This window comes from Arvicanthis niloticus, chromosome 1 (assembly GCF_011762505.2).
Source record: "Arvicanthis niloticus isolate mArvNil1 chromosome 1, mArvNil1.pat.X, whole genome shotgun sequence".
Lineage (NCBI taxonomy): Eukaryota > Metazoa > Chordata > Mammalia > Rodentia > Muridae > Arvicanthis > Arvicanthis niloticus.
Genome location: NC_047658.1, coordinates 78,289,418 through 78,317,092, shown reverse-complemented (window position 1 = coordinate 78,317,092; position 27,675 = coordinate 78,289,418). Strand labels below are relative to the sequence as shown.

Genomic DNA, 27,675 nt, shown 5'->3' with positions numbered 1-27,675 from the left:
ACTCTACAGAGTTGGCCTCATGCCCAGCAGCAGACAGCCAACAGAAAATGAACTCAATGGCATCTTTGAAGGTCCTTTATCTCGTAATGCCATGTCAGGGCTCTTCCCCCTCCCTCTTTTAGATACTTATTTTTTATTTATTTATTTTTTTACACACTACAGCTTCTTGTGTATATATATTATGGCTACCCCTGTGTAATCACCTTTTCAATCTCTCTGCAATTTGGCATGTACCTGCCTTACCTCAGTAAGTGAATATGAATCCCAGTTAGCCCGTTTACTGAGTCCATAATGATCTCAGGATTGAGAGAAAGGGAAGGAGGTCTTTGGAGTTTTGAGACCTAAAGATGCAAAACATCCTCCCCACTTTTATTGAAAATAGATTTTTTTCTCTTGTAATATATCCTGATTATGGTTCTCCTCCCTCCACTCCTACCAGTTCCTCTTCATCACCCCTCCCATCTACATCCACCGCCTTTCTATCTTTTATTAGAAAACAAACAGGCTTCTAAGGGATAATAATAAAATATAACAAAGTAAAATATAAGATAAAAACAAATTAACACATCAGAATTGTACAAAACAAACAAACAGCAGAAAAACAGCCCAAGAAAAAGCATCAGAGACCCACTCATTTGTATCCTTAGGAATCCCATAAAAACACTGAACTGGAAGCCATAATATGTATACAAAAGACCTGGTGCAGACCGGCACAGGCACTGTAGTACAACTTGAAATCAGGGATAGTGATACCTCCAGCAGTTCTTTATTCTTAAGGTATGTTTTAGTTGTGCTAGTTTGTGTGTTTGTGGTGTGTGTTTGTGTGTTTCTATATAAAGCTGAACATTGTCCTTTCAAGATCTGTGGAGAATTGTGTTAAAAGTTTGAAGGAAAGTGCATTGAATCTGTAGAATGCTTTTGGTAAGATGACCATTTTACTATATTTATCCTACCTATCCATGAACATGGGAGATCTTTTCATCTTATGATACTGTCTTCAATTTCTTTCTTCAGTGTCTTAAAGTTTTTATCATACAAGTCTTCCACTTGTTTGGTTAGCATTACTCTCAGGATACTTTATCATGGAAGGTGTTATTTCCCTGGTTTCTTTCTCTTTTGGTTTGTCATTTGTATAAAGGAGGACCACTGGTTTCTGTGAGTTAATTATGTATATGGTTACTTTGCTGAAAGAGTTTATCAGCTGTAGCTGTTACCTGATGGAATTTTTAGGGTTATTTATGCATACTATTGTATCATCTACAAATAAAAATACTTTGACTTCTTCCTTTCCAGATTGTATCTCCTTTATTTCCTTCAGTTGTCTCATTGTTATAGTCAAGACCTCAAGTATGATAATGGATTAGTATGGTGTGGACAACCTTGTCTTCTTTCTGATTTTACTGGAATTTCTTTGAGTTTCTCTCCGTTTATGTTGATGTTGGCTATGGGCTTACTATAAACTGCCTTTCTTATGTACAGGTATATCCCTTGTATCCCTAATCTCTCTAGAACTTTAATTATGAAAAGGCATTGGATTTTTGACAAAAGTATTTTCTGTAGCTAAGGAGATGATCCTACATGTTTTTTTCCCTTTCCCATTATTTTTTTTAAAATGGATTATATTTAACAATTTACATAAGTTGAATCATCCCTGCATCTCTGGGATGAAGCCTACTTAGCCATGGTAGATGATCTTTTTGATGTGTTCTCAGATTCAGTTTGTATGGTTTTTTAAAACATTTATTTATTTTATTTATGTGAGTACACTACTGTAGCTGTCTTCAGACATACCAGAAGATCCCATTCCAGATGGTTGTGAGTGACCATGTGGTTGCTGGGAATTGAACTCAGTACCTCTGGAAGAGCAGCCAGTGCTCTTAACCGCTGAGCCATCCCTCCAGCTCCAGTTTGTATGTTTTTCATTGAGAATTTATCCATCAATGTTCATAAGGGAAACTGATCTGTATTCACTTTCTTTGTTGTGTCTTTATGTGATTTGGGTACCAGAGTAACTGTGGCTTTGTAAAACAAATTGGGCAATGTTCCTTCTGTTTCTATTCTGTGGTATTATTTAAGGAGTATTAGGGTTAACTATCCTTTGAAAGTCTGGTAGAATTCTGTACTAAAAACCATCCGGTTCTGGGCCTTTTTTGATTGGGAGACTTTTAATTACTATTTCTATTTCATCAGGGTGAATTATTATTCAGGTATGTATTTAAAAAAATTATCCATTTCTTTTAGATTTTCCAGTTTGATGGAATACAAGTTTTTAAAGTTTGTCCCTATGATTTTGTGGATTTCCTTGGTATCTTGTTATGTCCCCATTTTTATTTCTAATTTTCTTAGTTTGGATATTCTATCTCTTCCTTTTAATTAATTTGGGTAAGGGTTTGTCAGTCTTACTTTTCTCAAAGAACCAACTCTGTTTCATTGATTTGATGTATTGTTTTATTTTTTTTTCCTTCTTTATTGGTTTTAGTCCTGATTTTATTTCTTGCCAATTACTCCTTTTGGATATGATTTCTTATTCTTTTGTTCTAGAATTTTGAGGTGTGCTGTTAAGTTGCTAGTATGAGATCTTCCCAGTATTTTAGTAAAGCCATTTAGTGCTATGAATGAACTTACCTCTTGGAATCATCTTCATTGTTTTCCTTTGGGTGGGGGTATGTTATGTATCCATTTTCATTCAATTCTAGGAAATCTTTAATTTCTGTCTTGACCCATCTTTTCATTTAATAGATAATTGCTCAGTTTCCATGGGTTTGTAAGCTCTCTGTTGTTTCTGTTGGTGTTGATATTTAGCTTAACTAGTATGCAGGGAGTTATTTTCAGTTTTCTTACATCTATTGAGACTTGCTTTGTGCTCAGGTATGTGGTCAGTTTGGGAGAATGTTCCATGAGGTGCTGAAAGGAAGATATATTCTTTTATATTTGGGTCAAATGTTATGTAAATATTTGTTAGGTCCATTTGTTTTATGACATCAGTTAGCTCCAGAGTGTGGATGTTTAGTTTTTGTGAGGATGAACTGTCTATTGGCAAGAGTTGGATACTGAAGTCTCCCACTATCAGTGTGTGAGACTCAATATGTGATTTAAGCTGTGGTAGTGTTTCTTTTATGAATTTGGGTGCTCTTGTGTTTGGTGCATAGATATTAAGAATTGCAATGTCTTCTTTTGGATTTTTTTTTGATAAGTATGTAATGTCCTTCTCTATCTTCTGATTAATTTTAGTTTGAAGTAAGTTTATTTTGTCAGATACTAAAATGACTATATACTAGCTTGCTTTTAGGCCCATTTGGAGTATCTTTTTAGAACCTTTACCATGGTGATATCTATCCTTGATGTTGAGGTGTGTTTCTTGGATACAGCAGAAGGATTGATCCTGTTTTCAGAACTATTCTGTTAGACTGTGTCTTTTTATTGGGGAATCAATACCATTGATGTTGAGAGACATCAATGAGTAGTGTTGATTCCTGTTATTTTGTCGTTGGTGTTGGTCATGGTAGCATCTGTGATGTTTGTGCGTGTGCATGTGCCTGTGCCTGTGACTATGCTGGTGCCTGTGTCTTTGTGTATGTGTGAGTACACTTGTGTGCGTCCCGTCTTGATTTGCTAGGCTGGGATCATTTATTTTTCTGCATTTTCTTGGGTATAGTTAACCTCTTTAGGTTGGTGTTTTTATTCTAGTGCTTTCTGTATGGCTGGATTTATAGATGTTTCTTAAATTTGGTTTTATCATGAGATGTCTTATTTTCTACATCTATTGTAATTCAAAGTTTTGTAGAGTATAATTGTCTGGACTGGCATCTGTGGTCTCAGAATCTGTAGAACATGTGTCCAGGCCCTTCTGTGTTTTAGAGTCTCCATTGTGAAGTTATTGTGTGTTATTCTAATAGATTGCCCTTATATGTTACTTGGTCTTTCCCTTTGAAGCTTTTAATAATCCTTCTTTGTTCTTTGTTCTGTACATTATTTTGATCATTATGTGCTGAGAGTAATTTCTTTTTTGGATCAGTCTGTTTGATGTGGTGTATGCTTCTTGTTACCTTGACAGATATCTTCTTCTGTAGCTTAGGGAAATTTTCTTCTGTTTTTGTTGAAAATATTTTCTTTGACCTAGATTTCTTCTCCTTCCTTTATTCCTGTTAGTCTTATAGTATCCCAGATTTCCTGGATGTTTTGTGCCAGGATTTTTTTTTTTTTGGGGGGGGGGTGCTTTTTTGACGCAGGGTTTCTCTGTGTAGCCCTGGCTGTCCTAGAACTACATCTATAGACAAGGCTGGCCTTGAACTCACAGAGATCCACCTGCCTCTGCTTCCTGAGTGCTGGGATTAAAGGTGTGCACTACTTCCTAGCTGTGCCAGAATAATTAATTTATATATATATCGATGTATTCAGTGACTGAATTTGCTGTTTTATCTCTATTATTCTGTGGTGAAACTTGCCTCTGATGTTCTTGTTTGAGTTCTTAAAATTTTCCATTTCCATATTTCCCTGATTTTAGGTGTTCTTTTTATTTTGGTTTTATTTATACTTTTAGTTTCTGAGTGGTTTTTATTAGTTTCCTTGCACTGTATTTTCATAGGATTTACACATTTCCTTTTTAAGAACCTCTATCATATTTATAAAGACTATTTTAAGGTCTTTTTCTTGTGCTTCAGCTTTTTTGCAATTTTCTGAGCCTTCTGGGGTAGGATTGCTGGGCTCTCCTGAAGATACATTCTTCTGGCTGTTATTGTGTTTGTATGTAGGTGTTTAAGCATCTGGGTATGGGAAGATGGTATTTCTATGGGCTGGTGTGATCTTGTCTTGGCTAGGTGAGTGTTCCTTAGTTTCTGTTTCCTTCTCTGGATTTTAGGGGAGTGTGGTGGTTGTGTTACCTAGAAGAAATTCTTCTAGGATCCTGATAGGTGTGGAGGTTCCAGGTAAAATGTTTCTAGGTATTGGCAGCTTCCACTTAGGAATGGAGATGGGCTAGGAAGAGGCTTTAATGAATTCACAGGAGGGAGGAAAGCGGGGTGTTCTTTCTGAATCTGTTTAGTTCCTGGGAATAGGAGCAGGGAATGAAGAGAGGCAGGATAATCTTTTAATTTGTTTTTTTAAAACTACTGGTTTTATATTTGCTCTGCTTTGAATGTAATTAGAAAAGTTACTTTCTTTAATATTTTTTCATATTTAAAATCAATTTTCCCAGGCTGGAGAGATGGCTTTAGTGGTTAAGAGCACTCTCAGCTCTTCGAAATTGAACTGAGTTCAATTCCTAGTACCTATTGTGTTATACCATCTTTTGGTGTACAGATGTATATATAAAATACCCACATACATAAAATACTTAAATAAATAAAATCACCATTTCTTTATAGGTGAGTTTAATTGCTTTTGATAATTTGGAATATATAATTTCACATTTCATAAAAATTTTTTTACAATAATTTAAGTTCACTGCCCAAATAAACTGTTAAACTTTGCTGCCCAAAAGTGTGCTATTACTACCACTTGGACTTCTTCCAAATAAAAGAAATGATGGAAGAAAAAAGGCTGCCATTCCTTGAAATTTCCTAAGAACTGAAGTTTCATTATAACTGACAATTATGTTGGTTTGGATGATTTCATCCTTTTTTGATGGAGTTCCTTCTGTAAGAAGTGGTACAAGCATCAGGTATCTCAGAAGCTGTAATCAGTGTGAAATAGAAGACTCAGGTGATTGTCAACTGTCTCTTGTGTCAACTAGGCTGATAACCTTTTGTGTGTGTATGAACAAAGGAATTTATCACCTTTAGAAGGGTATAAATGATTTTCAATATGTAGCATTTTATCAGCATTATTATGTATTTAGAAATTTTTGTTTTGAACATTGTGACTTATGTCATTGCTAATAGCTTTTTAAAAGAGAGGAAAAGGGTAATCTTTTGTCTCTGACACTCACTGAAAGTTACCTGTATTGCGAACATTAAATAATGATTAGTTATTTTTATAATTATGCCCACTGAATACCATTCCTGGATGCTTATCTCAGTTCATTGGGTCTTTAATGGGATACTCTGTCTTTGTACAGAATTGACACTGAGCAATATGGATACTCTTCATGAACTCACAGATCCTGGAGTAACAAGCCTCTATAAGAAATTGAATTTATATTATGGCTTATAGTGATGTAGAGACTAAAATAGTTGGGAAAGATTCATTGAGGAATGAATCCAATGTATCCAAGGAGAGGAGGGTAGTTCTTGAAATCTATGGGCAAGTAGATAGACGTTTGTGTTGTGTTTTTCAGTAAGTTTATTCTTTTCCTTAGCTCCTAAAATCTTCTATTTTGGTCATTAGTTTACTCCTAGTATATGCTGCTTTATATTCTATCTGTGTTTTAATACTTTTCTGTCCAGCCTCAAATCAAATTTATTCCCAGAGAGGAAAGATTACACTTGAGTATAGTAAGTGGTCAGTGATAGTGATTATTTCACTAAAGCTGTGCTGGTGATGTTACAGTAATTATTTTGTGATATACCATTTCTTTTTTTATGTGTCAGAATTACATACAGTCAGTACTCCTTGTTCATAGGTTCTAGATCTGAGAATTCAAGAGGAGAAAAGTTGCATTTGATTTAGCATATTTGCCTAATTCCCAGGCTTTATGTGCAAGGGAATTTTCTTTTAATTATTATACCAATTTTAATGGTTTGAGGTGCTTTTTCTTCTTTTTCTTTTCTTCCTCTTTTAAAATAGGTTTACTTTGTCACCATGGTTGGCCTACAACTTACTGTATAGATCAGGTGTCTTTGAGCCTTTGTTTAGCTCTCTTTCTCCCTTTCTCTAAGTGCTGGGATTTCAGTCATGTCCCACAGTGCCTGGCTTCAGTTCTGATAGTTTTATTTTTAAATAACACATTTCCCCTGTTGGTAAGTGTTTTGGCCCACAGACTCTTCTTTCACTATGTATATGCATAATTTAGTTGAATGTGCACAATATAAGATTTACTGTTTTAAGAGTATTGTTATGTGGCTTTAAGTGGGTGAGTGGAATTGGAGACTACCTGCTTATTTTCTTTTTCATTGATTATGTATTAAATCTTGGTTTCTCTGCGTTCTGATGTCTGACTTGAGACATGCTTATTTGTGACAGTCTCTCTTTCAATGCTGTTTCAATGGAACTTTCTTCCTTATGTGTTTGATAATGTAACATTCAAAAGTGTCTTCTAGATTCCTCTTCAAATGTTGTTACCTCTGAAGTTCCAAGGAAACACCCATTTGCTATCATCCAGATACATTTGGACTGAGCTTTTGGAGTAGAACATTTTGTTCTATTTGTTCTAATTTTTTTCAAGGGATAAAGACAAACAGCTTAACTAGATAGCCATCTCTGGTTGTTGCTTTTAACAATAATATTTAGCAGGGAGCATGTATTCTGCAAATGCCTTTCTCAGAAGGTCGGCATTAAGTGAACAAGCAGTAAACACTCTGTGACCAACAGATGATAGGTTCTAAAGTCAGCCAACTGTCCTGATCAAGCTAAGTCATTGTTTCTGTTTTGGTAAATAAAACTCATCTTGTTTAGACAGGTCTTATCAAAAACAGTGTTAACACTTCATACCAAACATTGTTATGAAGCTCATGAGAACTAAAACTAACAAACTTGAACTGCTTGAATCATATTTCATTAGTTCTCTTTAGCTGTATGTTTTGATTCATTTCCAAATCACAGGTTCTACAGTGTCCTGTGTTTTAAAGTGACATCTATTGTGCAGTGTTCCATCCAGTCAGCATTTTTAGCAATGTTTAGTTCATTTTTGCACTGAAATACCATCTGTGGCTTGAATTGTACCTTGAAACTTACTTTATTTGGCTTATGGTATATGAAGGATAATTTTGATGTATGTGTTTTCTGAGGTTTATGCACTTTGTATCTGAGTAAATTTTTACCAGGTACCAAGAAAGAAAACAGATTCAAAGAGTTGTAGCCATTTCTAATCTCTTGTATGAGTCCACAGAGTAGAAAATTACTATTTATATATTTTTAAGTCCAGATATTTTCTTGAATTATTTTTATGTTTAAGTTAATAACCGTGTGTTAATGAAATAACCAGAAATACCAAACAATGAGTGAAGAAGAAAGCTTCATCTGTCTTACTGTGGTTCTGTTCTGAAGACTGAGGGTGGTATATCATAATTTCTCAATAAATTAATTGGATCAATTGCTTTCATTATGAGAGTCCCCATCATTTATATTTTTTATCACATATACACACACAAACACACACCCTGCATCATCCTTTGAAAAACTGTTCCTCTGTTCCCTCTACTATCCAACTGGTTGTGATTCAGGTTCCAGATTTGGTAGGTTCCACGTGTCAACACCCTCCTGTGCCTTTTTGCAATATCAGTAACAGTGAAATTTATACTGATTACCTGTGAGCTTCAGTACTACTGCTGGGATTGGCCACTGCTATAGCATGTTTACTACTTCAGCACTAGACAATATGCTAAACATTTACATGCATATTATTTAATCCTGATTGTTTTATAAGAGATATTTTGTGTTCAAAACTCCCTCTCTAGCTGATCTTGAATTTGTCATCTCTTGTCTCAAAATCATTCTAAATAATTCAATTAATTTATCTATTAATATTTCTGAATGCATTACTGTATGCTTGACTTTTGTTGGGGAGAGGGGGAGACATGATCTCACAATGTAGCTTAGACTGACCTGGCCTTGAACTCATGGATCCTTCTGTCTGTACCTCTTGAGTGCTTCGATTACATATGTATACCAACACACCTCACCATCAGTATGTATTTCTGAAACACAAAGCACTTTTTAAAAAAGGAAAAGAAAAAAACAAAACCCAATCACAATGTCATTATCATACCTAACATAAGAGTTCATAAATATTACCAAACACTTAGTCTTCACACATCTGTTTGTGTATATGCATTTGGAAGACAAGTATTTTAAATATTTTTTCTTCTTCTCCTCCTCCTCCTCCTCTCTTTGTTTTCTTTTGTTTTTTAAGATAAAGTTTTTCTATTGTATCTCTGGTTATACTGAAACTTGCTCTATAGGCTGTGTTGACCTAGAACTCAGAGATCTTTCTGCCTCTACCTCCTGAAGGTTTTAAATATTTCTTAATCTATAGTTTTTTCCTTGATTTTTCATATGTCATTTGTTAAAGAAAATACTCTTTCTTAGTTTTCATTTATAAAAAAAGACTTTCACTTAAAAGTTAAAATATTTCAAATAATTTTAATTCCCCTTAATGAGAAATATAGGAAACACATGTATATCAAGTCATTTTTTAAAGGTGACCTTTATTGAGCACATGTTGCTGGAGGCCCTCTTGTAAGTAACAACTGATTAAATACTTATTAATGACTGTGTGTTACCTTATGATCACAGTTGCTCAGACCTTTTTTTCCTTAAATGGTTCTAGGGATTGACCCTAGGGCCTTGCACTTACTGGAAAAATCTTCTTTCACTGAGCTGCTATGCTATATTTGTAGTTCTTAGACCATGTTATGTATACTCTTTGTGAAGGAGTCAGTTAGCAATATTATACTGATTTCTTTTTGGTTTGAGAACAGGGTAATGGAATTATTAGCGGAAAAGCCCAAGTAATAGCATACTTTCTGTTTGTTATCCTGGAATTTAGTAAAATTCTAGTATTTGTACTTTACCAGAAAAGAAGTATTAAAATGGGACTCACCTTGTTTCCTCTATTTAAGTGAGAAATTTAAATTTCCTTAAAAACCAAGGCATTTATAGAACTACTGTTAATTTTAAATTTTTATTAAAAGTTCTTTTCTGAGACATTATGCACATGTTTCCAACTCTTAAAAAAGTATATCTCAAGGAGTGAGCAGATTTTTTTTGGTCCTAAAAGTCTGTAAAATGTTAACTTTCTAGAATCCTAATTTTCTCTTAAAATATACACAGTCTTGATAGTATTAGCCTTTGTTTCGTTGAAGCTGTTTGTAATGTTTTGTCCTGAGTGACTACAGATTTAATAAGTCTACCTTATGGAGTTTGTGTAAGATATGTGAAATATCTTCATGTTAAAACCAAAACTAAGCCATTGTGCTCAGCACTCAGGAGGCAGAGGCAGACATAGCTCTGAGTTTGAGGCCAATCTGGTCTACAGAGAGAGTTCTAGGACAGCCAGGGATACACAGATAAACCCTCAAAAAACAAAATTAAAAAAAAAAAAATTCAGAGAAGATGTACCTAACCCTCAAGAGACTGGAGGCCCCAGGGAGTTTAGAGGTCTGGTTGGGTGGTGGGTAGGGACATTCTCGTGGAGACAGAGGCCTAGGGGGGAGGTATAGGATATGAAACAGAGGGTGGACAGGGTGGGGAAGAATAAAATCTGGAATGTAAAAAAATTAATTAATTAATTAAAATAATAGGTTACATGGACCAAAAAAAAAAAAAAAAAAAACCCACTGAATGTTTTTACTTGGTGATATGTTGATATGTTTTGACTCTAAATAAGAACAAATTTCTTTGTACTATTTGAACTGTAATAATTTAATAATATTTAATTAATAATTTAAATAATAAATAAATAAATAAATAAATAAATAAACAAACTATATTCACATACATTTGTCCTTAAGTGCAGGCAGCAGTATTCACCTGAAAGCATATAATGCCATTAATAGCAAGCCCCCCTTTTTGTTTGTTCATTCGCTTTGGCGTTTCTTTCATATTTGGTGGTATCCTACATATCTGTTAAATATATTCCTGTGTTTTCCAGGAATTTCTGGTAGAAAATTGATTCTGCTATTCAGAATCTCATTACCATTTTAAATATGTCATCATCTCCTTTCCTATTTATTTTCTATGTAATACTGAATTGTAATTTTGGTTTGTGTGTAGGAGGTCTTTAAGGTAAAGCAGGTTTCATCTACCATACTTAACTGGAATTCATTAACAACTTATTATTTTGCTCATTTTGTACTTTCAGATTTATAATTGACTTGTAGTTTTATGTTTCATTTCAAAGTTTGAATGCTAGAAGTTTATTCTAAAAGTTTATTTTTCTCTCTGATATTGCCACTTAAAAATTTTATATTTAAAGTCTTATATGTAGGACTCTCATAAGATTAATATATCAAAATATTCAATGCATGAGAAAGGTTGGCTCAGTCTATGTTTTTGAATTATGAATGTAATCTGTTTTTCTAGCTTATTACTGGTTTCACACAAAATTAGTTATTCTCATGTCTTTCTCTATGCCTACCTAATCATATGAGTTTGATGCTCAGTCAATTTGTTTAGTTATTTCTTTTATACATGATATTGAAGATAACACAGTGTTAAAGTGTTTATTCAATTATATATGTGTATCTTTTTAAAGAGAAGTATAGGATTTAAATAACTTTCATTTTAAGCAAAGAGTTTTGGATACTCCCTATAAAGGTACTTCATCAAAAGATCCTTACAAAAATTGAGCATGACATGACACCTGTTATTTAAAATAAAATATTTGAGCTTCTCAAATATTTTACTTTTAACCTGGCTACTCTTTGAAACTCCTTTGTATTTTCTCTTAACTTGGAAAAATATGTATACAAAGAATCACATTCTAACTCTCCTCTGTCCTGCCTTGGCATAGAGCTTAGTCTCTTAAAAGTTTTTTGTTTGTTTGTTTGTTTGTTTGTTTTTTAAGCTGGGCATTGGTGGTGAACACTTTTAATCCCAACACTTGGGAGGCAGAGGTACACAGATCTCTGTGTTCAAGGCCAGCCTTGTCTACAGAGTGAGTTCTAGGACACTCAATAGAGAAACCCTGCTCCCCCCTCTCTTTCTCTCTCTCACCACCTAGCTCCTCCTCTCCTCCTCCTCCTCTCCTGTTCTTCCTCTTCTTCCTCCTCTCTGTACTCCTCCTCTTTCTCTCCATACTCCTCCCACCCTAGCTCCTCCTACATATCACCCTTCCTGTTAAACTAAAACTCTTCTCTCAAAATACAGTTAGAGAATAACTATAACAATTTGTGTCAGTAAGGTGCAAGATAGACCTAATACCCAGTCCATCACTTTGTTGACTAAACAGAACCTCTGTCATCTCTCCTAACTAAAAGACTTAGTTCTGAACCTGGCTTTTTTTTCTTGGCTTTAGAATGAATGTCAGCTGAAAACCATCCACTCAAATCTTTTCTCTCAAAGTAAATAGCCAGGATTGGCTATGAGAGTATTAGTTTTCAACTCTGTCAGAAATCCAGAATGACTGAGTTAACTGAAATTATGGGAAGTACAAAGCATAGCTTCTAAAACTTAGCCAATTTATAGAGACCACTGAACACCTAGACAGTCCCTATACTACAGAACGTTGGAGAATCTGATCTTCAGCCTTCTGGCCCAGGATCATCTGACAGACCTAGTGATGCAGAATTATTAAGGGCTGAATACTCTGTCTTGGCAGATATAATAAGTTGATCATTTTGCAAGTATTAGACAGTGTTTTTACAGATATGAAGTCTCTATTTTTTTTTAGGATTTTTTTGAAATTAATTTATTTTATTTATATGAGTACACTGTAGCTGTCTTCAGACACACCAGAAGAGGGCATCAGATCCCATTACAGATGGTTGTGAGCCACCATGTGGTTGCTGGGAATTGAACTCAGGACCTCTGGAAGAGCAGTCAGTGCTCTTAATCACTGGTCCATCTCTCCAGCCCAAAGTCTCTATTTTTCAATTTCTTATTTTAAAAGCTCTTTAATACATTATTAGGTGCCAATAAATTATCGTATGTTGTTAACTTAATTGCTTACAAACTTTAAACAAAATGAAAACCATCAAAAAGATTAGCTTTAATTTACATGCATGCATGTTTATAGCACCTAGATGACCACCCCCACCCCTATAAAATGTTCTACTTCTACTTTAGTTTTTGGATTGTTGGACTGTTTACTCAACATGATCTACTTCTAATGTTTGGGTAATAAAACAAAGTATTTGTAATGCACTGCTATGCAGAGTCCTGCAGTACTGAGCAATGAGGACTTCTAATTTTGCACTCTTGAATACCAGTCTCCAAATTATGCCAAGGTGGCTATGCCAAGGTCTTAAGGAAAACTTTAGATTAACAAGGAATCCTGAGGTTGCCCAGATACATGGTAACATTTTCACGGACCCAAGTTATGTGAAATGGTGAGGTCAAGACAGGGAGATGTTAAGAGACATACTTTTTTGTGTATACTCATGAATATGTGTGGAAAATAACAATGTTAGTCAGTTTATGTGATACATTCATTGATAACATCATTCCAAACTCATGTGCTTTTTCAGTTATTTGAAGGCAGCCAAAATACAAGTGTATCAGTGTTGACAGTCAGTGATAAATGTTTTAGGTTTGCACCTGTGATAGCAATTGTTTCTCATGTTTGCCAGTAAAAGACACTAAGGATCCCAAACCCTGAGTCTCTTCTGTTTGTTTAATGCTTATCATCCTGTTATCATTCTGTTCATTGTCTTTAGTGACTACCCTGCTCCCAGCTGTCTAAATATTCTCTCACATTCCTGTCAGAGTGTGACTGGAGCCTAGGTTTAGAAATTATAATGTCGACTCTTATTTATTGGTTCATCAGCATTCTTAGTGAATTGAAATGGCTGAGTCATTTAGGATTATTAGTTTTTAAATCCAGATCCTTAGGGAAATACTTCTCATTAGATACTGGGGTCATATCTTGAGCTCCAAGACCTTTTACTGCTTCTCTGTGCTACAGTGAATTTGCATTTATAACCACAGTATAAAGCTGTTTAATCATTGAGACATCATTTTTATACTCTCAGTTGTATACACTTTATTACCTTGATATTTACATACTCATTCATTTCATGTAAGAATTCAGATCCATATTTCCTGTAAAGTTTGACTCTGATGTTATTTTTTAGTATATACTTTAAAATAATTTCTTTGTGTAATTATAGTTTTATATTCGCAATAAGGGTTATCACATGTAACCAGTATATAGGTAATTCTATTGGCAACCTTTTAATGAAAAGCTAAGTAAAATTATCTGACCAGGCCTACTATAAATGCCAGTTTTTTTGTTTTGTTTTGTTTTTTTGTTTTGTTTTTTTGTTTTTTGTTTTTTTTTTTTTGCTCTGGTTACATTAAATAGAGTTATGAAGAAGCATTTACCTAAATTGAAAAATGATCTTTGGAATATCCCCTAATTTTACAGTTTGTACCCTTTAATCTTATAATTCCTGTTGTGGTATGAACAGAAAAATGGGGTGTTTGAGTAACTTAGGAAGTCTTTTTTTTTTTTTTTTTTTAATTCTTTAAGTGTTCTTGCTGAGTCAGCAGTTGGCTAGCTTGGCTGATCAGTGAGCTTCTAGGGTCTTCCTTCTGTCTCTGCTTCATAAGCACACCATCACTCTTGGCTCTGGTTTGTTTTTTGTTTTTTTTTGACATAAGTGCTAGAGTTGGAGCTCTAGCCTTCATGTGTATGAAGCAAGTACTTTATCCTGTGAACCATTTCTGTAGCCTCTCAAGTATATAGTTTTAATGACAATGTTATATTGAACATTTTATATATTAACAAATAGTAAATTTTTATTTTAATGACTTTTCCCCCTTATCCTTTTAGTTTTGTCAGCCTGGTGGATGGCACTTGTCCAGAGAACGGAAACAGCCAACATTCTTTGTGGTGGTCCTAACAGATATTGACTCAGATCGACATTACTGCTCATGCCTAACCTTCTATGAGGCGGAGATCAATCTTCAGGTACAGAAACTTTCTTATCCAACCATGGGGACACATAGCATTGCAGAATATTTTAAGTTCCATGTTTTTTTGTTTGTTTTTGTTATTTGTTTTGCTAAAATTGAAAATTTCATGGGCTTCTTTGAAAAGCAGCTTTCAAGGACTAGAACTTCATATTGCATTTTTAAATGAACTGTATAGGTTTAGTACCTTAAGTAAACACGGAAACATTATGTATATATATACACACATATGTGTGTGCATACATATGTATGCGTGTGTGTGTGTGTGTGTGTGTGTGTGTGTATAGATAGATAGCATGGACACTGTATGGATGGATGGATAGATAGATAGATAGATAGATAGATAGATAATGTTGTAATAAAATAGAACCTTAATTTTGTATTAATAGTATTTGAAGCCTTGTATATTCTTTGAAGTTCAAAATCTAAATTTCCTGGGTACAAAATCTGATTTTTTAAAAAATATTTATTTATTTAATGTATATAAGTTCACCACTGCGTTCTTCAGACACACCAGAAGAAGGCGTCAGACCCTTTTGCAGGTGGTTGTGAGCCACCATATGGTTGCTGGGAAATGAACTCAGGACCTCTGGAAGAGTAGTCCGTGCTTTTAACCACTGAGCCATCTCTTCAGCCCCAAATCTGATTTTTAATTACAGAAGAGACAAGTTACCTCTCATGAAGCAATCTTACGCTATTATGCTTTTATGGTAGAAGTTCAAAAGTTCATGTAGAACAAAACACTTATTATCTCCATTCCATAACAACAACAAATACATATTATTTGCATTTCAGCATATTTTTCTTTGTCAGATCTTTGTAGGAAGCCATACCAACATTTCAAGGCTTTAGATAGTGGGACCAAACTAAGAAATATTTATATATTTATATTAATAGAAATATAGATATATATTAAATATATTTATATATAATATATAAATATATAGAGATATAGAAATTATAGAAATATTTATATTAAATATGCTGTGGCATATTTAATGACTTGTCAGAATATTGCTTCTGTGTAAATTTGGAAGTTAAATTGCCAATGAGGTGACATAATTTATAAGTCTGTGCCTGTAGTTCATCTTGTCTCAGATCGTGTCCTTCATAGCGATGGAAATTGATGGTAAAAGGTTGCTCACATTCCTGTTTTGTTTCAGTCAAAAACCTGCCAGCGTGTTCTGTAATCCATGTACCGCTCTATGTTCTTAGTTGACCTTTGATTTTAATGATGGTGTTGAGTCCTTAAATTGATCGTGAGAATGCATTATTCTTTATCTCCATGTTCTTAATAACTCCCTTGAGTTGTTTAATGAAAACTAAATGCTAATTTGACTTTTCCTTTCTCTCTTCTTCATGTGCATTCAGCTGTCAGACAAGCGGACAGAAAGGAAGTTAATAAGACATTGTTGGAGGTATTTAGAAAGATGTCTAGGAATTCTTGGGCACATCAGTGTACTTTTTATTTGGATGTTATTTTACACATAATGATAAATTACTCAAACATTCAGATAGCCTTGACCATATTTATCTAGTGTTAATTTTTTGACTCATTAGTTAATTATATAAGATCTTTATCCCTTTCTTTCACTCTCTCCTTTCTTTCCTGCTCCCTCTTTTCCTTTTTTGCACAATCCCTTATACACAGACACATTCTCTCTGTCTCTCCCTCTCTCTATCTCTCCCTCTCTCTGTCTCTCTCTCTCCCTCTTCCAACTCTCTCTCTCCCTCCTTTCCTCCCCTCTCCTCCCTAGCCACCCTCCAAATCATTTGACAGAAAATCCCATATTTATATACCTTTCCTCTGAGTTCTTTGGCTCCCTAGGCTGAAGTGACTCTCTTACCACACTTTAAACTGGACATTACTATAATCATCTTAATAATATTCTTCACCACCCATTCCACAGTCCCAGCCCAGTACATAACTGCATTTATTATGTTTAATTTTTATTTGTCTTTTCATCTTGAACATTTTCTTAGTCTTTATCTTATAATGTTGAAAAATAATCCTTCCACATCCATTTTTAATAGAATGGTTCTTATTTTGTTTTCTTGTTTTCTCTCATTTAGTTCAGATTTTGCATTAACAGAATACTCTAATACTTAACTAAATCAGGATTGGTGGCTATATGCCTATAATCACTTCATTAAAACATTTGAAAGAACAGGATTGAGAATTTGAAGCTAGCCTGAGCTACATAGTGAGACTTTCTTAAAAATAAAAAGGAGGAAAAGGGAGGAAAGAAAAGCCAACCAACCAAAGTCAAAGAAAGAAAAGAAAAGAATACTTGCTAAGTATGTTCCTTCCAGAGATCTCCAAGGTTACACATTTGGATGTTTACAGTGTCTCTTAATCCTTTACTGATAGTGTTCATTTGGAAAGATGATTTTTAGATTTCTTCAATGTATAGTTGCAATAGTTGTGTTGTTGCTTGTTTTGTTTTGTTTGGGTTTTTGTGTTTGGTTTGGTTTTTATTTGCAACTAGTAAGTATTCTATAGAAAGGTATTTAAGCCTATATAAATCCTGCTACTTGTCATTCATGCCCCCCTTGATTTAGTGTTTACTATTATTTCTTTTTGATAATATTGATGTAGTGATCAATATATATCAATATTGATAGTATTTGGCTGATTATGATGTTTAGAATATGATTATCAGTCACATATTCCCACTTCCTTATTAGTCAGCATTCCTTATTTTTGTCTTGTTTGTTTGGGGCAGGATCTATCTAACTGTAACTTTGGCTGTCCTGGAACTTACTATGTAGACCAGCTCAGCCTCACAGAAATCCACTTGCCTTGGCCTCACAGTTATTGGAATTAAAGGTGTGTGCCACCATGTCCCACTAGTAGTTGGAAAAAAAAAATACATATATATATATATATATATATATATATATATATATATATATAATCTTTTATTGTTTTACAGTCCAGTTGTGACCCCCTCCCACAGTTCCTCATCCCATTCCTCCTTTCCCTGTCTCTAAGAAGATGTCCTCCCCCAAACCCCTACCCATCACCTCAATGCCTCCCTCCCCCGCCAGGCCTCCTGACTCCCTGAGACCTCAAGTCTCTTGAGAGTTAGGCACGTCTTCTCCCACTGAGGCCAGGCCAGGCAGTCCTCTGTTGTATATATGTTTTTTAATTTTTTTCATATATTTTGGTCATGTTCTTTTCCTCTTCCCAAATTCTTCCCAGTTTTCCTTACTCATCCAACTTCATGTTTTTTCTTTCTCCACGTCTCTGTCTTTCTCTCTCAGAACACACACACACACACATACACACACAGAGTTGTTTTTGTGTTTGCCATCTACTCCTGGACATGAGGTCTACCAAGATTGTGATTGATGCACCCAGTTACACTCCATTGGAAAAACTGATTTCCATTTCCCAGTAGGTATCAATTGAAAGTACCTTCTTGGTTAGAGGAAGAATTTTGTGTCTGCTTTCCCCTTTTTGGTGCTCAGGTTTTGGCTAGTTTGAACCTGTATGTGGTGTCACAGTCTCTGTTACATATGTAAGTGTATCAGCCCTGTTGTATCTGGAGACACTGCTTTCTTGGAGGCATCCACCATCAGCGACTCTTAGAATCTTTCTGTTGCCTCTTCCACATAGATCCCTGAGCCCTGCCTGAGGGGAGGGCTTGATAAAGTCTCTCAGTCCTATGCATTGTCCAGTTGTGGGTCTCTGTTAATTATCACTGACTACAAGAAGAAACTTCTCTGATGAGAGTTGAATGATGCTGTGCTCTATAGAGATAGCAGTATATCATTAAGAATCATTTTATTGCTATGTCCTTTTTAGCAGAATAATGGTAGTAGGTTTTCTCCTAGAGCCCATGACTTATCTGGTTTTATAATCTTGGCCACTTAAGCAGTGTCAGGTATGGTTTTTCTCTCACAGAGTGAGCCTCAGTCCATTTTTTTTAAATGGTTTTTTACTCCCATAACAGTTGTGCCACCAGTATCTTGCAGGCAGGTCACAGTTTAGATCACAAGGTTTAATAGCTGATAATATAAATGATTATTTTCTCTTCTGGTAACATGCAAAGTACCTTTCAACAACAGGAACTCCAATCAGTAGGGCTGAAGCTTCTAGTTATGCACCAGCTTAATTTAACCATGCTCAATTATGTAAGTAAGTTGTGTCATGAAGAATAACCAATAGCCTCGGAAATAGCCTGTGATGTTTGTCAGGGAAGTGTCTACTGGATTCCTTGAATAATGACTCAACAAGATCTAACCCATTCTTCGCACTGGAGATCTTATTTGGTGGCATAAGATGTCTGGCTGGAGCATTGTTTCCTCCATTATATGATGACTCCACTTAAATTCCTTTCATATATGTTTATATTTTAGGAAGCTTTAGTAAGTTTCCGCATGGCTCTCTAAAAGGCCCTTATTGTTTGTTGTCTTTCCCCATATTTCCTCCTGTACCCTGTCATCCCATCCCCTTCCCCATTTAATCCTCCTGTTCACACTTTCCCTTTATCTCTTTATTCCCTAATCTCTATTTCTTTTTCCTTGGAAGATACCCTCCTCCTTCCTGGTCCTTTACTAGTAGTCTGGAGAGTGAAAAGATATCCCATGCTTCTTTATTAGTAGGATTAAAATTGTAAAAATGGCCATCCATTTAACTCAGTCCTCACCAAAATTCTAACACAATTCTTCAACTTTATGTGGAATACAAAAAAAACCAAAAATCCAAGGTATCTAAAATGATCTAGAATGATAAAAGATCTGTTAGATGTATTCCCATCCCACAGAGTCATATAAAAATGAAACAGCTTCATATTGGCATTAAAGTAGGCATGTTGAACAATGGAATTGAATTGAAGACCCAGACAAAATCCCACACATAAACAAATACCTGGTTGGTTGGTTGGTTTGTTTTTTTAGAAAGAAGCCAAAAAATACACGTTGCTAAAAAGAAATTGCATCTTCAACAGATGTTCTGTCATACTGGATAGCTAAATTTAGAAAGAAAGAAAATATTGTTCTCTTTGTTTGTATTTGGTTGATTTCCACCCTGAGTTTGACTATTTCCTGCTGTCTACGCCTCTTGGGTGAGTTTGCTTTCTTTGGTTCTAGAGCTCTCGGGTGTGCTGTTAAGTTGTTAGTGTATAATCTCTCCAGTTTCTCTACCAGGGCACTTAGTGCCATGAATTTTCCTCTTAGCACTGCTTTCATTATGTCCCATAAGTTTGGGGATAATGTGTCAACGTTTTCTTTAAATTCTAGGAAATCTTTAATTTCTTTATTTCTTCCCTGACCACGTTATCATTAACTAGAGAGTTATTCAGTTTCCACGTGTATGTGGGCTTTCTGTTGTTTTTGCTGTTAGTGAAGACCAGCCTTTGGCCATGGTAATCTGATAGGATGCATGGGACTATTTCAGTCTTCTGTATCGGTTAAGGGTTGTTTTGTGACCAATTATATGATTGATTTTGGAGAAGGTACCATGAGGTGCTGAGAAGAAGGTGTATTCTTTTATTTTAGGGTGAAATGTTCTGTAGATATCTGTTAAATCCATTTGGTCCATAACCTCTATTAGTTTCACTGTGTTTCTGTTTAGTTTCTGTTTCAATGACCTGTCCATTGGTGAGAATGGGGTGTTGAAGTCTCCCACTATTATTGTATGGGGTTCAGTGTGTGTTTTGAGCTATAGTAAAGTTTCTTTTATGAATGTGGGTGCCCTTGCATTTGGGGCATAGATGTTCAGAACTGAGACTTTCTCTTGGTGGATTTTCCCTTTGATGAATATGAAGTGTCCTTCCTCATCATGCTTGATAACTTTTGGTTGAAAGTCTATTTTATTGGATATTAGGATGGCAACTTCAGCTTGTTTCCTGGAACCATTTGCTTGGAAGACCGTTTTCCATCCTTTTACTCTGAGATAGTGTCTATCTTTGTTATTAAGGTGTGTTACTTGTATGCAGCAAAATGCTGGATCTTGTTTGCATATCCAGTCTGTTAGCTTGTGTCTTTTTATAGATGAGTTGAGTCTATTAATAGTCAGAGAGGTTAAAGACAGATGACTGTTGGTTCCTGATATGTTTTTGTAGGTGGCTTTATGTGCTTGTGGTTCTCTCCTTTTAGCTTTGTTGTGAGATGCTTAATATCGTGTCTTTTCTTTGGTATAGGTGCCTTCCTTGTATTGGAATTTTCCTTCTAGGATCCTCTATAGGTCTGGATTGGTAGATAGATACTGTTTGAATTTGGTTTTGCCCTGGAATATTTTGTTTTCTCCATCTATGTTGAGAGTTTTGCTGGGTATAGTAACCTTGCCTGGCATTTGTGTTCTCTTAGAGTCTGCATGACCTCTGACCAGGCTCTTCTGGCTTTCATAGTCTCTGTTGAGAAGTCTGGTGTAATTCTGATACCTTTGTATGTCACTTGGTTCACCCAAGAAGAGTAGATGGCAGGAAATAAGGCAGGAAATAGTCAAACTCAGGGCAGAAATCAACCAAATAGAAACAAAGAGAACAATACAAAGAATCAACAAAACCAAAAGCTGGTCCTTTGAGAGAATCAACAAGATAGATAAACCCCTAGCCAAACTAACTAAAAGACCCAGAGGCAGTATTCAAATTAATAAAATCAGAAACAAAAAGGGAGACATAGCAATAGAATATAAAATTAACTCACATAAATCAGTAGCCTTCCTTTATAGAAATGATAAACAGGCTGAGAAAGAAGTAAGAGAAGCAACTCCCTTCACAATAGCCACAAATAATATAAAATATCTTGGGGTAACTCTAACGAAGCAAGTGAAAGACCTATATGACAATAACTTCAAGTCTCTCAAGAAACAAATCGAAGATCTTAGAAAATGGAGAGATCTCTCATGCTCATGGATTGGCAGAATTAATACAGTAAAAATGGCCATCCTACCAAAGGCACTCTACAAATTCAGTGCAATTCCCATCAAAATCCCAACACAATTCTTCAAAGACATGGAAAGAACAATTCTAAAATTCATCTGGAAAGGCCAAAAACCCAGAATAGCAAAAACAATTCTTAACAATAAAAGAACCTCATGAAGCTAAAAAGCTTCTGCACATCAAAGGACACCATCATTCAAGCAAAGATGCAGCCTATAGAATGAACCTTTCTATAGGTTCATTCTATATGAGCCTATAGAAAGAAACTTTACCAATTATACATCTGATAGAGGATTAGTAAGTATCTAGAACAAAGAACAACAACAACAAAAAAAGCCTGAACATTAAGAAAACAAATAACCTGATTTAAAAATGGGGGTTTAGAACTAAACAGTTAGTTCTCAAAACCTGAAACACAAATGACTTGAGAAATACTTAAAGGAATGTTCAACATCCTTACCATAGGGAAATACAAATAAAAATACCTTGAGATTTCATTTTACCCTAATCAGAATGCCAAAATAATAAAACAAATTACAGGACATGCTGGTGAGTATGTGAGGAAAGGGGAACATTTATTTATTGCTGGTGGGAGTGAAAAGTATTGCTACCAATCTGGAAGTCTGGGTGGAGATTTTACTAAAAACTGAAAATGTAGTTACCACAAGATACCATCTTAACATATAAACCCAAAAGATACTACATCTTACGTGTTCATCCATTTTCACTGATTCTCTATTCATAATAGCCAGAAATTAGAAACAGCCTAGATGTACACCAGCTTATGAATGAATTATGAAAATGTGATACATTTACACAATGGAATATTTCATCTGTTAAGAAAAAAATGAAATTTGTAGGTAAATGAATGGAATTAGACAGTACTTCTGAGGGTGGTAATACAGGCCACAAAAGACTATTTACTTTTTCCTCCCTCCCTTCCTTCCTTCCTTTCTTCTTTTTCTTTTCTTTCCTTTCATTTCCTTTTTTTTTTTTTTTTTTGAGACATTCTCACAGTGTTGCCTCGGCTGGTCTGGAACTTGCTATGTAGATCAGGCTGGCCTCAGAATCACAGATTATCTGCTGTGGCTCTCCAAGTCTGGTATTAAAGGTGTGTGCCACCATGACCAGTCAGCAGTTGACATTTCCTGTAAGCAAAGCTCTCTTTTCCTTTGGATGAACCATGGGCTTATGGATTCATGGTTTCCCCACTTCTTTTCAGAAGCATATAATTCATTAAAGGTTTTCATGATTTTCATGCTTATGTTCTCCCATATCCAGCCAGTGGCCGCTTTCTAAGTTAGGTCTCCTTTGGTTTGTGGTTTACTTTTTATGTAAACACTTTAAAACACTGTCATAACAGGCTCTAATCCAAACTTAAGCATTTTCTAGCACCAGTCCTGAAATGAGACATTTCATTAAGTAGTCTCCTCTGGGGAGGGATCATACTGGAAGCCATGGTCTGGGTTCTTTGGTACTTTGAATTTGTGCCTTAACAGCTTCCCTTTCATTTAGCTCTGATCTCTGCCCACTTGGCCATTTTAAGAGGGTCAAAAAATTATACTTTATCCTTTATAACCAACTCCAAAACATTTGAAGCCTCTTTCCTCTTGATTTTTTTCAATCCTGAAAATATAAATAAGTTATCAGATTTCTCTCTTTGTGTGCTGATGCTTAGGTGCTAGGTGCCAGATGAATTTGTAAGCCTCCTTTTCTGTGTTAGAAACAAATTATTGTCATTTGAGTTTCTTCTAAGTTAGGGTATAAACTATGAGGTAGAATTTGGGAAGAGGAAATAAATTAAAAGATGTTTTGGCAGGTTTTAACTAATGTGTTTTTTTTTTTTTTATTTTTTGGACTGTATTATCCATACCAGTTCAAAATAGATCTTAACTCATTTGGCATGAATTACTTCATATGGAATGTACTATAATACTTTGCTTGGAATAATAAAAAGAACTTCAGAATGTACAGTATCTAAAGTAAAATCATGCAACTTAAAAAATATTAGCTCTTTTATCTTTTCTAAGATACAATAACATGCTCAGTAATCACAAGCAAACTTTAGCTTTAAACTTTTGATAACATGTTTCCAAAATTATCCAACTAGATAATATGAGCCTTGACTTTGTTAAATGATTAAAAATATGACTGATATATTTTATTTCTTATATGAAATATATGTATCTTAAGTTGTTTTATTTATGTTTAGATCTTTTTAAGTTTTTAAAATATAATTTGTGTTTCTAAATCAATAAAGACATTTAGTGTATCAGCAAATTAGTTGCCAATAAAGAAATGGAGTTAAGATTAATGAGGGTGATTTGGGGAGGTAAGGTAAAGAATGAAAAAGAAAAAGACATAGAAACCATCAGATACTGTTTTGTGTTGTTTCTATCTCAGTGGACATACAGTTGGGTTGTGGTGGCAAACCCAAAATTCAGGTGCATAAGTATTCCAAAGTGCTGCCTAAATACTATTCTGTGAAATAGATAATGACTGAACACTGAGCAACAAGTGTACTACCAAGTTTATAAAATGCTTAAGTAGACACTTGAAAACTAAGAGCTAAGAAAAAAGGCAATCTGGGCAAAAATTTGGAGACAAGAAGCAAAAGTATGAGGTTTTTTGATCAATTAAGGCTTGGCATGTTCTAGTTATTGTGCCAAAAGTTTGATAGTACTTTCTCTCATTTCATTATATTTAACTCACACCAGTTAATCTCATTTTAGTCTCTCTGTTACATTCCTATTTTACAGATGATACTAAAAGCCTAACCCAGGACAGTTAAAGGGCTTGACTTTGCCTGTCTTCAAGAATGAGATACTAAACATATGCTATAGCAACTACAAAAGTTATACTAGTGTGCAATTGGCCCGAGTGTAGAAGAAATGATGAATGTAAAAGTGGTAGCTGAGAATTGAGAAGCACAGTTGAACATGTATCATATCAGTATCTTAGAGTGAAGGAAATCATGAAGTTGGTGGGGCCTGTACATTTCCTTTGTTTCTGTTGTTGTTTTGTGCGTGAGTGTTTTTGTTTTGTTTTGTTTTGCAATAGGGTCCAATTATTCTGGCTTTGTAGTAGCCTTGTTTTTCAACCTTCTGAGCCTCGGGATTAAGGCTTTCCTGTCATACCCGATGAGCCTGTACAGTTCAATAAGTGATAACGAAGCACTTGGGAAGCTAATTTGGGGAAACAAATGTATTCATAATATCATAGAACAACTCCTCAGTGATTAAGGAGTCACCTGGAGAACTGAAGAAATAATAGGTTTCTGAACTTTCTCTAGACAAGAACGTGGAACAGAGAAGAAAATTACACCATCAATTAAATTGTGCTCATTCTGGAATATCTGAAACAAGTAGGGAAAAAATGTGAGAGGACAGAAAAAAAAATAAGTCTTCTTGGTATCAAGAATTTTTTAAATTAAAATAATTATATGCATATCTGCCACATAATTCTATGTAAATAGTTCTTGATAGATGTTTATTTTTTGTTGTGTAGGTATTGTAAATAACACTGAGATGAATGTCTTTTGGATGAATTGTCACAAATATTGATCCTTTCAAGAAGAAAGCAATACTGTTCTACCTTTCTCAATAAGAAATAAGTAGCCAACTGTGGCAACTGGTTTGCTGATTGTCTGATGAACATCATGCAGGCTCACCCCAGAGACGACTTTTTAGACCTTAATCAAGTGACATGATAGAGACGTAGAAAATTTGGGCTATCTGTAAATTCTGTATTTATTTATTTTGTTCATTTGATAATTTGCAGCACATGCAAGTATCCATATGAGTTCTTCTTATAATGGGGAGTATTATTTTAGTGTGGCTATCCATCTGTGCCTTCCATTTTCAAATGAGAATAAGCAAATTGTCAGGATGCTGAATTTTAAGTCACCTTGATATTCCTTATAAATACATCTTATAGGGAAAACTATCCCTGAATAAATGTCACATACTTAAATTTATAGGAGGTATTTAAATTTAAAATCTCTTTTGAGAACAAGCTCCCAAACTTCTAGACTATCAAATGTCTTTTCTTAAATGTTGACTATTGAAGGCTAACAAGAACTAAAATAAAAACTGTGTGTCGGCAATGTATATTTATATATTTGTATATCTCTACACACTCATATTTAACAGTTGGGAAGGAAAAATTAGCAAATTCTACAGGGTAGAATTTGGAAAGGGACTTGGGAGAGGTCCTGGAGAGGGAAGGAAAGGGAGAAAGTGGTGTAAGTATATTTTCACTAAAAATGTGTAAGAACAGTAAATTTAAAAATACAAAAAAAAACTTTAAACACAAGAAAGATTATTATTATCAAGGATGTGTTGTAGTAAATCTCCGACCCAAATAAGTCCGATCAAGGAAAACACAACTCAATACTTATGATTATAAACTTCATGTCTTGATTGGGCAGATTTACCATTGCACTACTCTATTCCCCACCTATGAGATCCCTTACAACTTGCGGTTTTTCTAGGCCACACGTTCTTCTCCTCCATTAACCTTCCACCTCTGGAGGTCTGCTTCCTCTTCCGACTCCTCCTTTTCCAACTCCTCCTCTAAGCCTTTTTCTCCACCTCCCCTCCTACTGCCCAATCACTGGCTCCAGCCTTTATTTTACAAATTCAATTGGACAGAAGGTTTACAAGATTCACTCCTCCTCCACAGCCCCTCCCAGGAGTGGAACTACCATCAAAGCAAGAGGCTGGGGCTATCCACAACAAGGATGAAAAAAATGTATGATCTTATTTTTAATTGATAGCTTTACTTCTGTGATACTGTCTCTGTTAAACAATTGTTTGCTAAACTTTATACCTTATATCTTACAAAGTTTACATGTAAGAGTATAAAAGAGGAGTAAAAAGGTTAATGTAAATGAAAACACTGTAATCTGAGAAATTGCCATTCATGAAATTTGTAACCTTAGCAGGTCATTTGGTCTCTCTAGACATGATTGTTAATTTGCACAGTGAAATAGACATATAGGTTTATAGTACCTTCTACTGAATTCTTGTTGTTATGCCATGCTACTTATATCCAATTTTAAACGTATTTAAAGTTTTAAGTATATATTTAAACTTTTTTCCCTTTTTTTATTGGATATTTTATTTACATTTCAGATTTTATTCCCTTACCCCATTTCCCCCCTGTCCAGGGAACCCGCCATTCTATCCCCCCTCCTCCTGCTTCTATGAGGATATGCTCCCACCTATCCCCCCCACTCCCATCTCCCCACCCTCGAATTCTCCCACACTGGGCGTCCAATCTTCATTTAAACCTTAAGTATATATTTAATTATGTATTTAAAATTTAAGTATATATAAATTCCCACCCAAGTAATTATTCAACGAATACTATTCCAAGTGCAGTCGTATGCATACGTCATACTAATTGGAGCAGTGTGTATTGTAAAATTTGTTGCATGATATGTATTCATAGGCAGATTATGCTATTTTTTTTTTTTAAGGAATGTGTGAACAAGTCATGTTTAATTGTAAATAAATGTTAGTTTCTTTGGTGTACATTTATCACTAAAGCTGAAATCCTGACTTTTGAGGTTAGTTTGCTATTAGCTTTTCCATCAGGAATTCTGGGAAAATATAGTTTATTTAATGTATGAACTAGAGACTTGGGCACAGTGATGCACACTTTTATTTTTATCAGTAGGGAGAAAAAAATCAGGTAGAGGCCAGTTTGAAGCAGAGGCAGAAACTATGAGTTTGAAAGTATGAGTTTGAAACTATGAGTCTGAAGCAGAGGCAGAAATTCTATGAGTTTGAGGCCAGCTGGTCTACATAGTAAATTCCGTGTCAGCCAAACTCTGTAGAGAGACCCTGTCTCAAAAGAAATAAAGAAAGGAAAGAAAATCTCGTGTTTCATCAAATAGTATTAATACACTGTTTTGCATTAGAAAAATAATCACATTTTATTCTTAATTTTTTTATACTAATCTTAGCAGACAGTGAAAAGAAGCATTAAAAATTATCATTGATTCTAGTGGCTCACGAAATAACATTCTTAAATTTATAAGAAACTTTTA

At 34.8% G+C, this 27,675-nt stretch overlaps 1 protein-coding gene across 11 annotated transcripts in view; it reads left to right on the top strand.

Moving 5' to 3' along the window:
• The window catches only part of Sbf2 (SET binding factor 2), a 293,801-nt gene that overhangs the window by 88,747 nt on the left and 177,379 nt on the right, over positions 1–27,675 (top strand). For all 11 annotated transcript variants that reach the window (XM_076940847.1, XM_076940858.1, XM_076940824.1 and 8 more), the window contains exon 3: positions 14,591–14,728. In XM_076940847.1, coding sequence (XP_076796962.1) covers positions 14,591–14,728 — 138 coding nt within the window. The remainder of the gene's footprint in view (positions 1–14,590; positions 14,729–27,675) is intronic.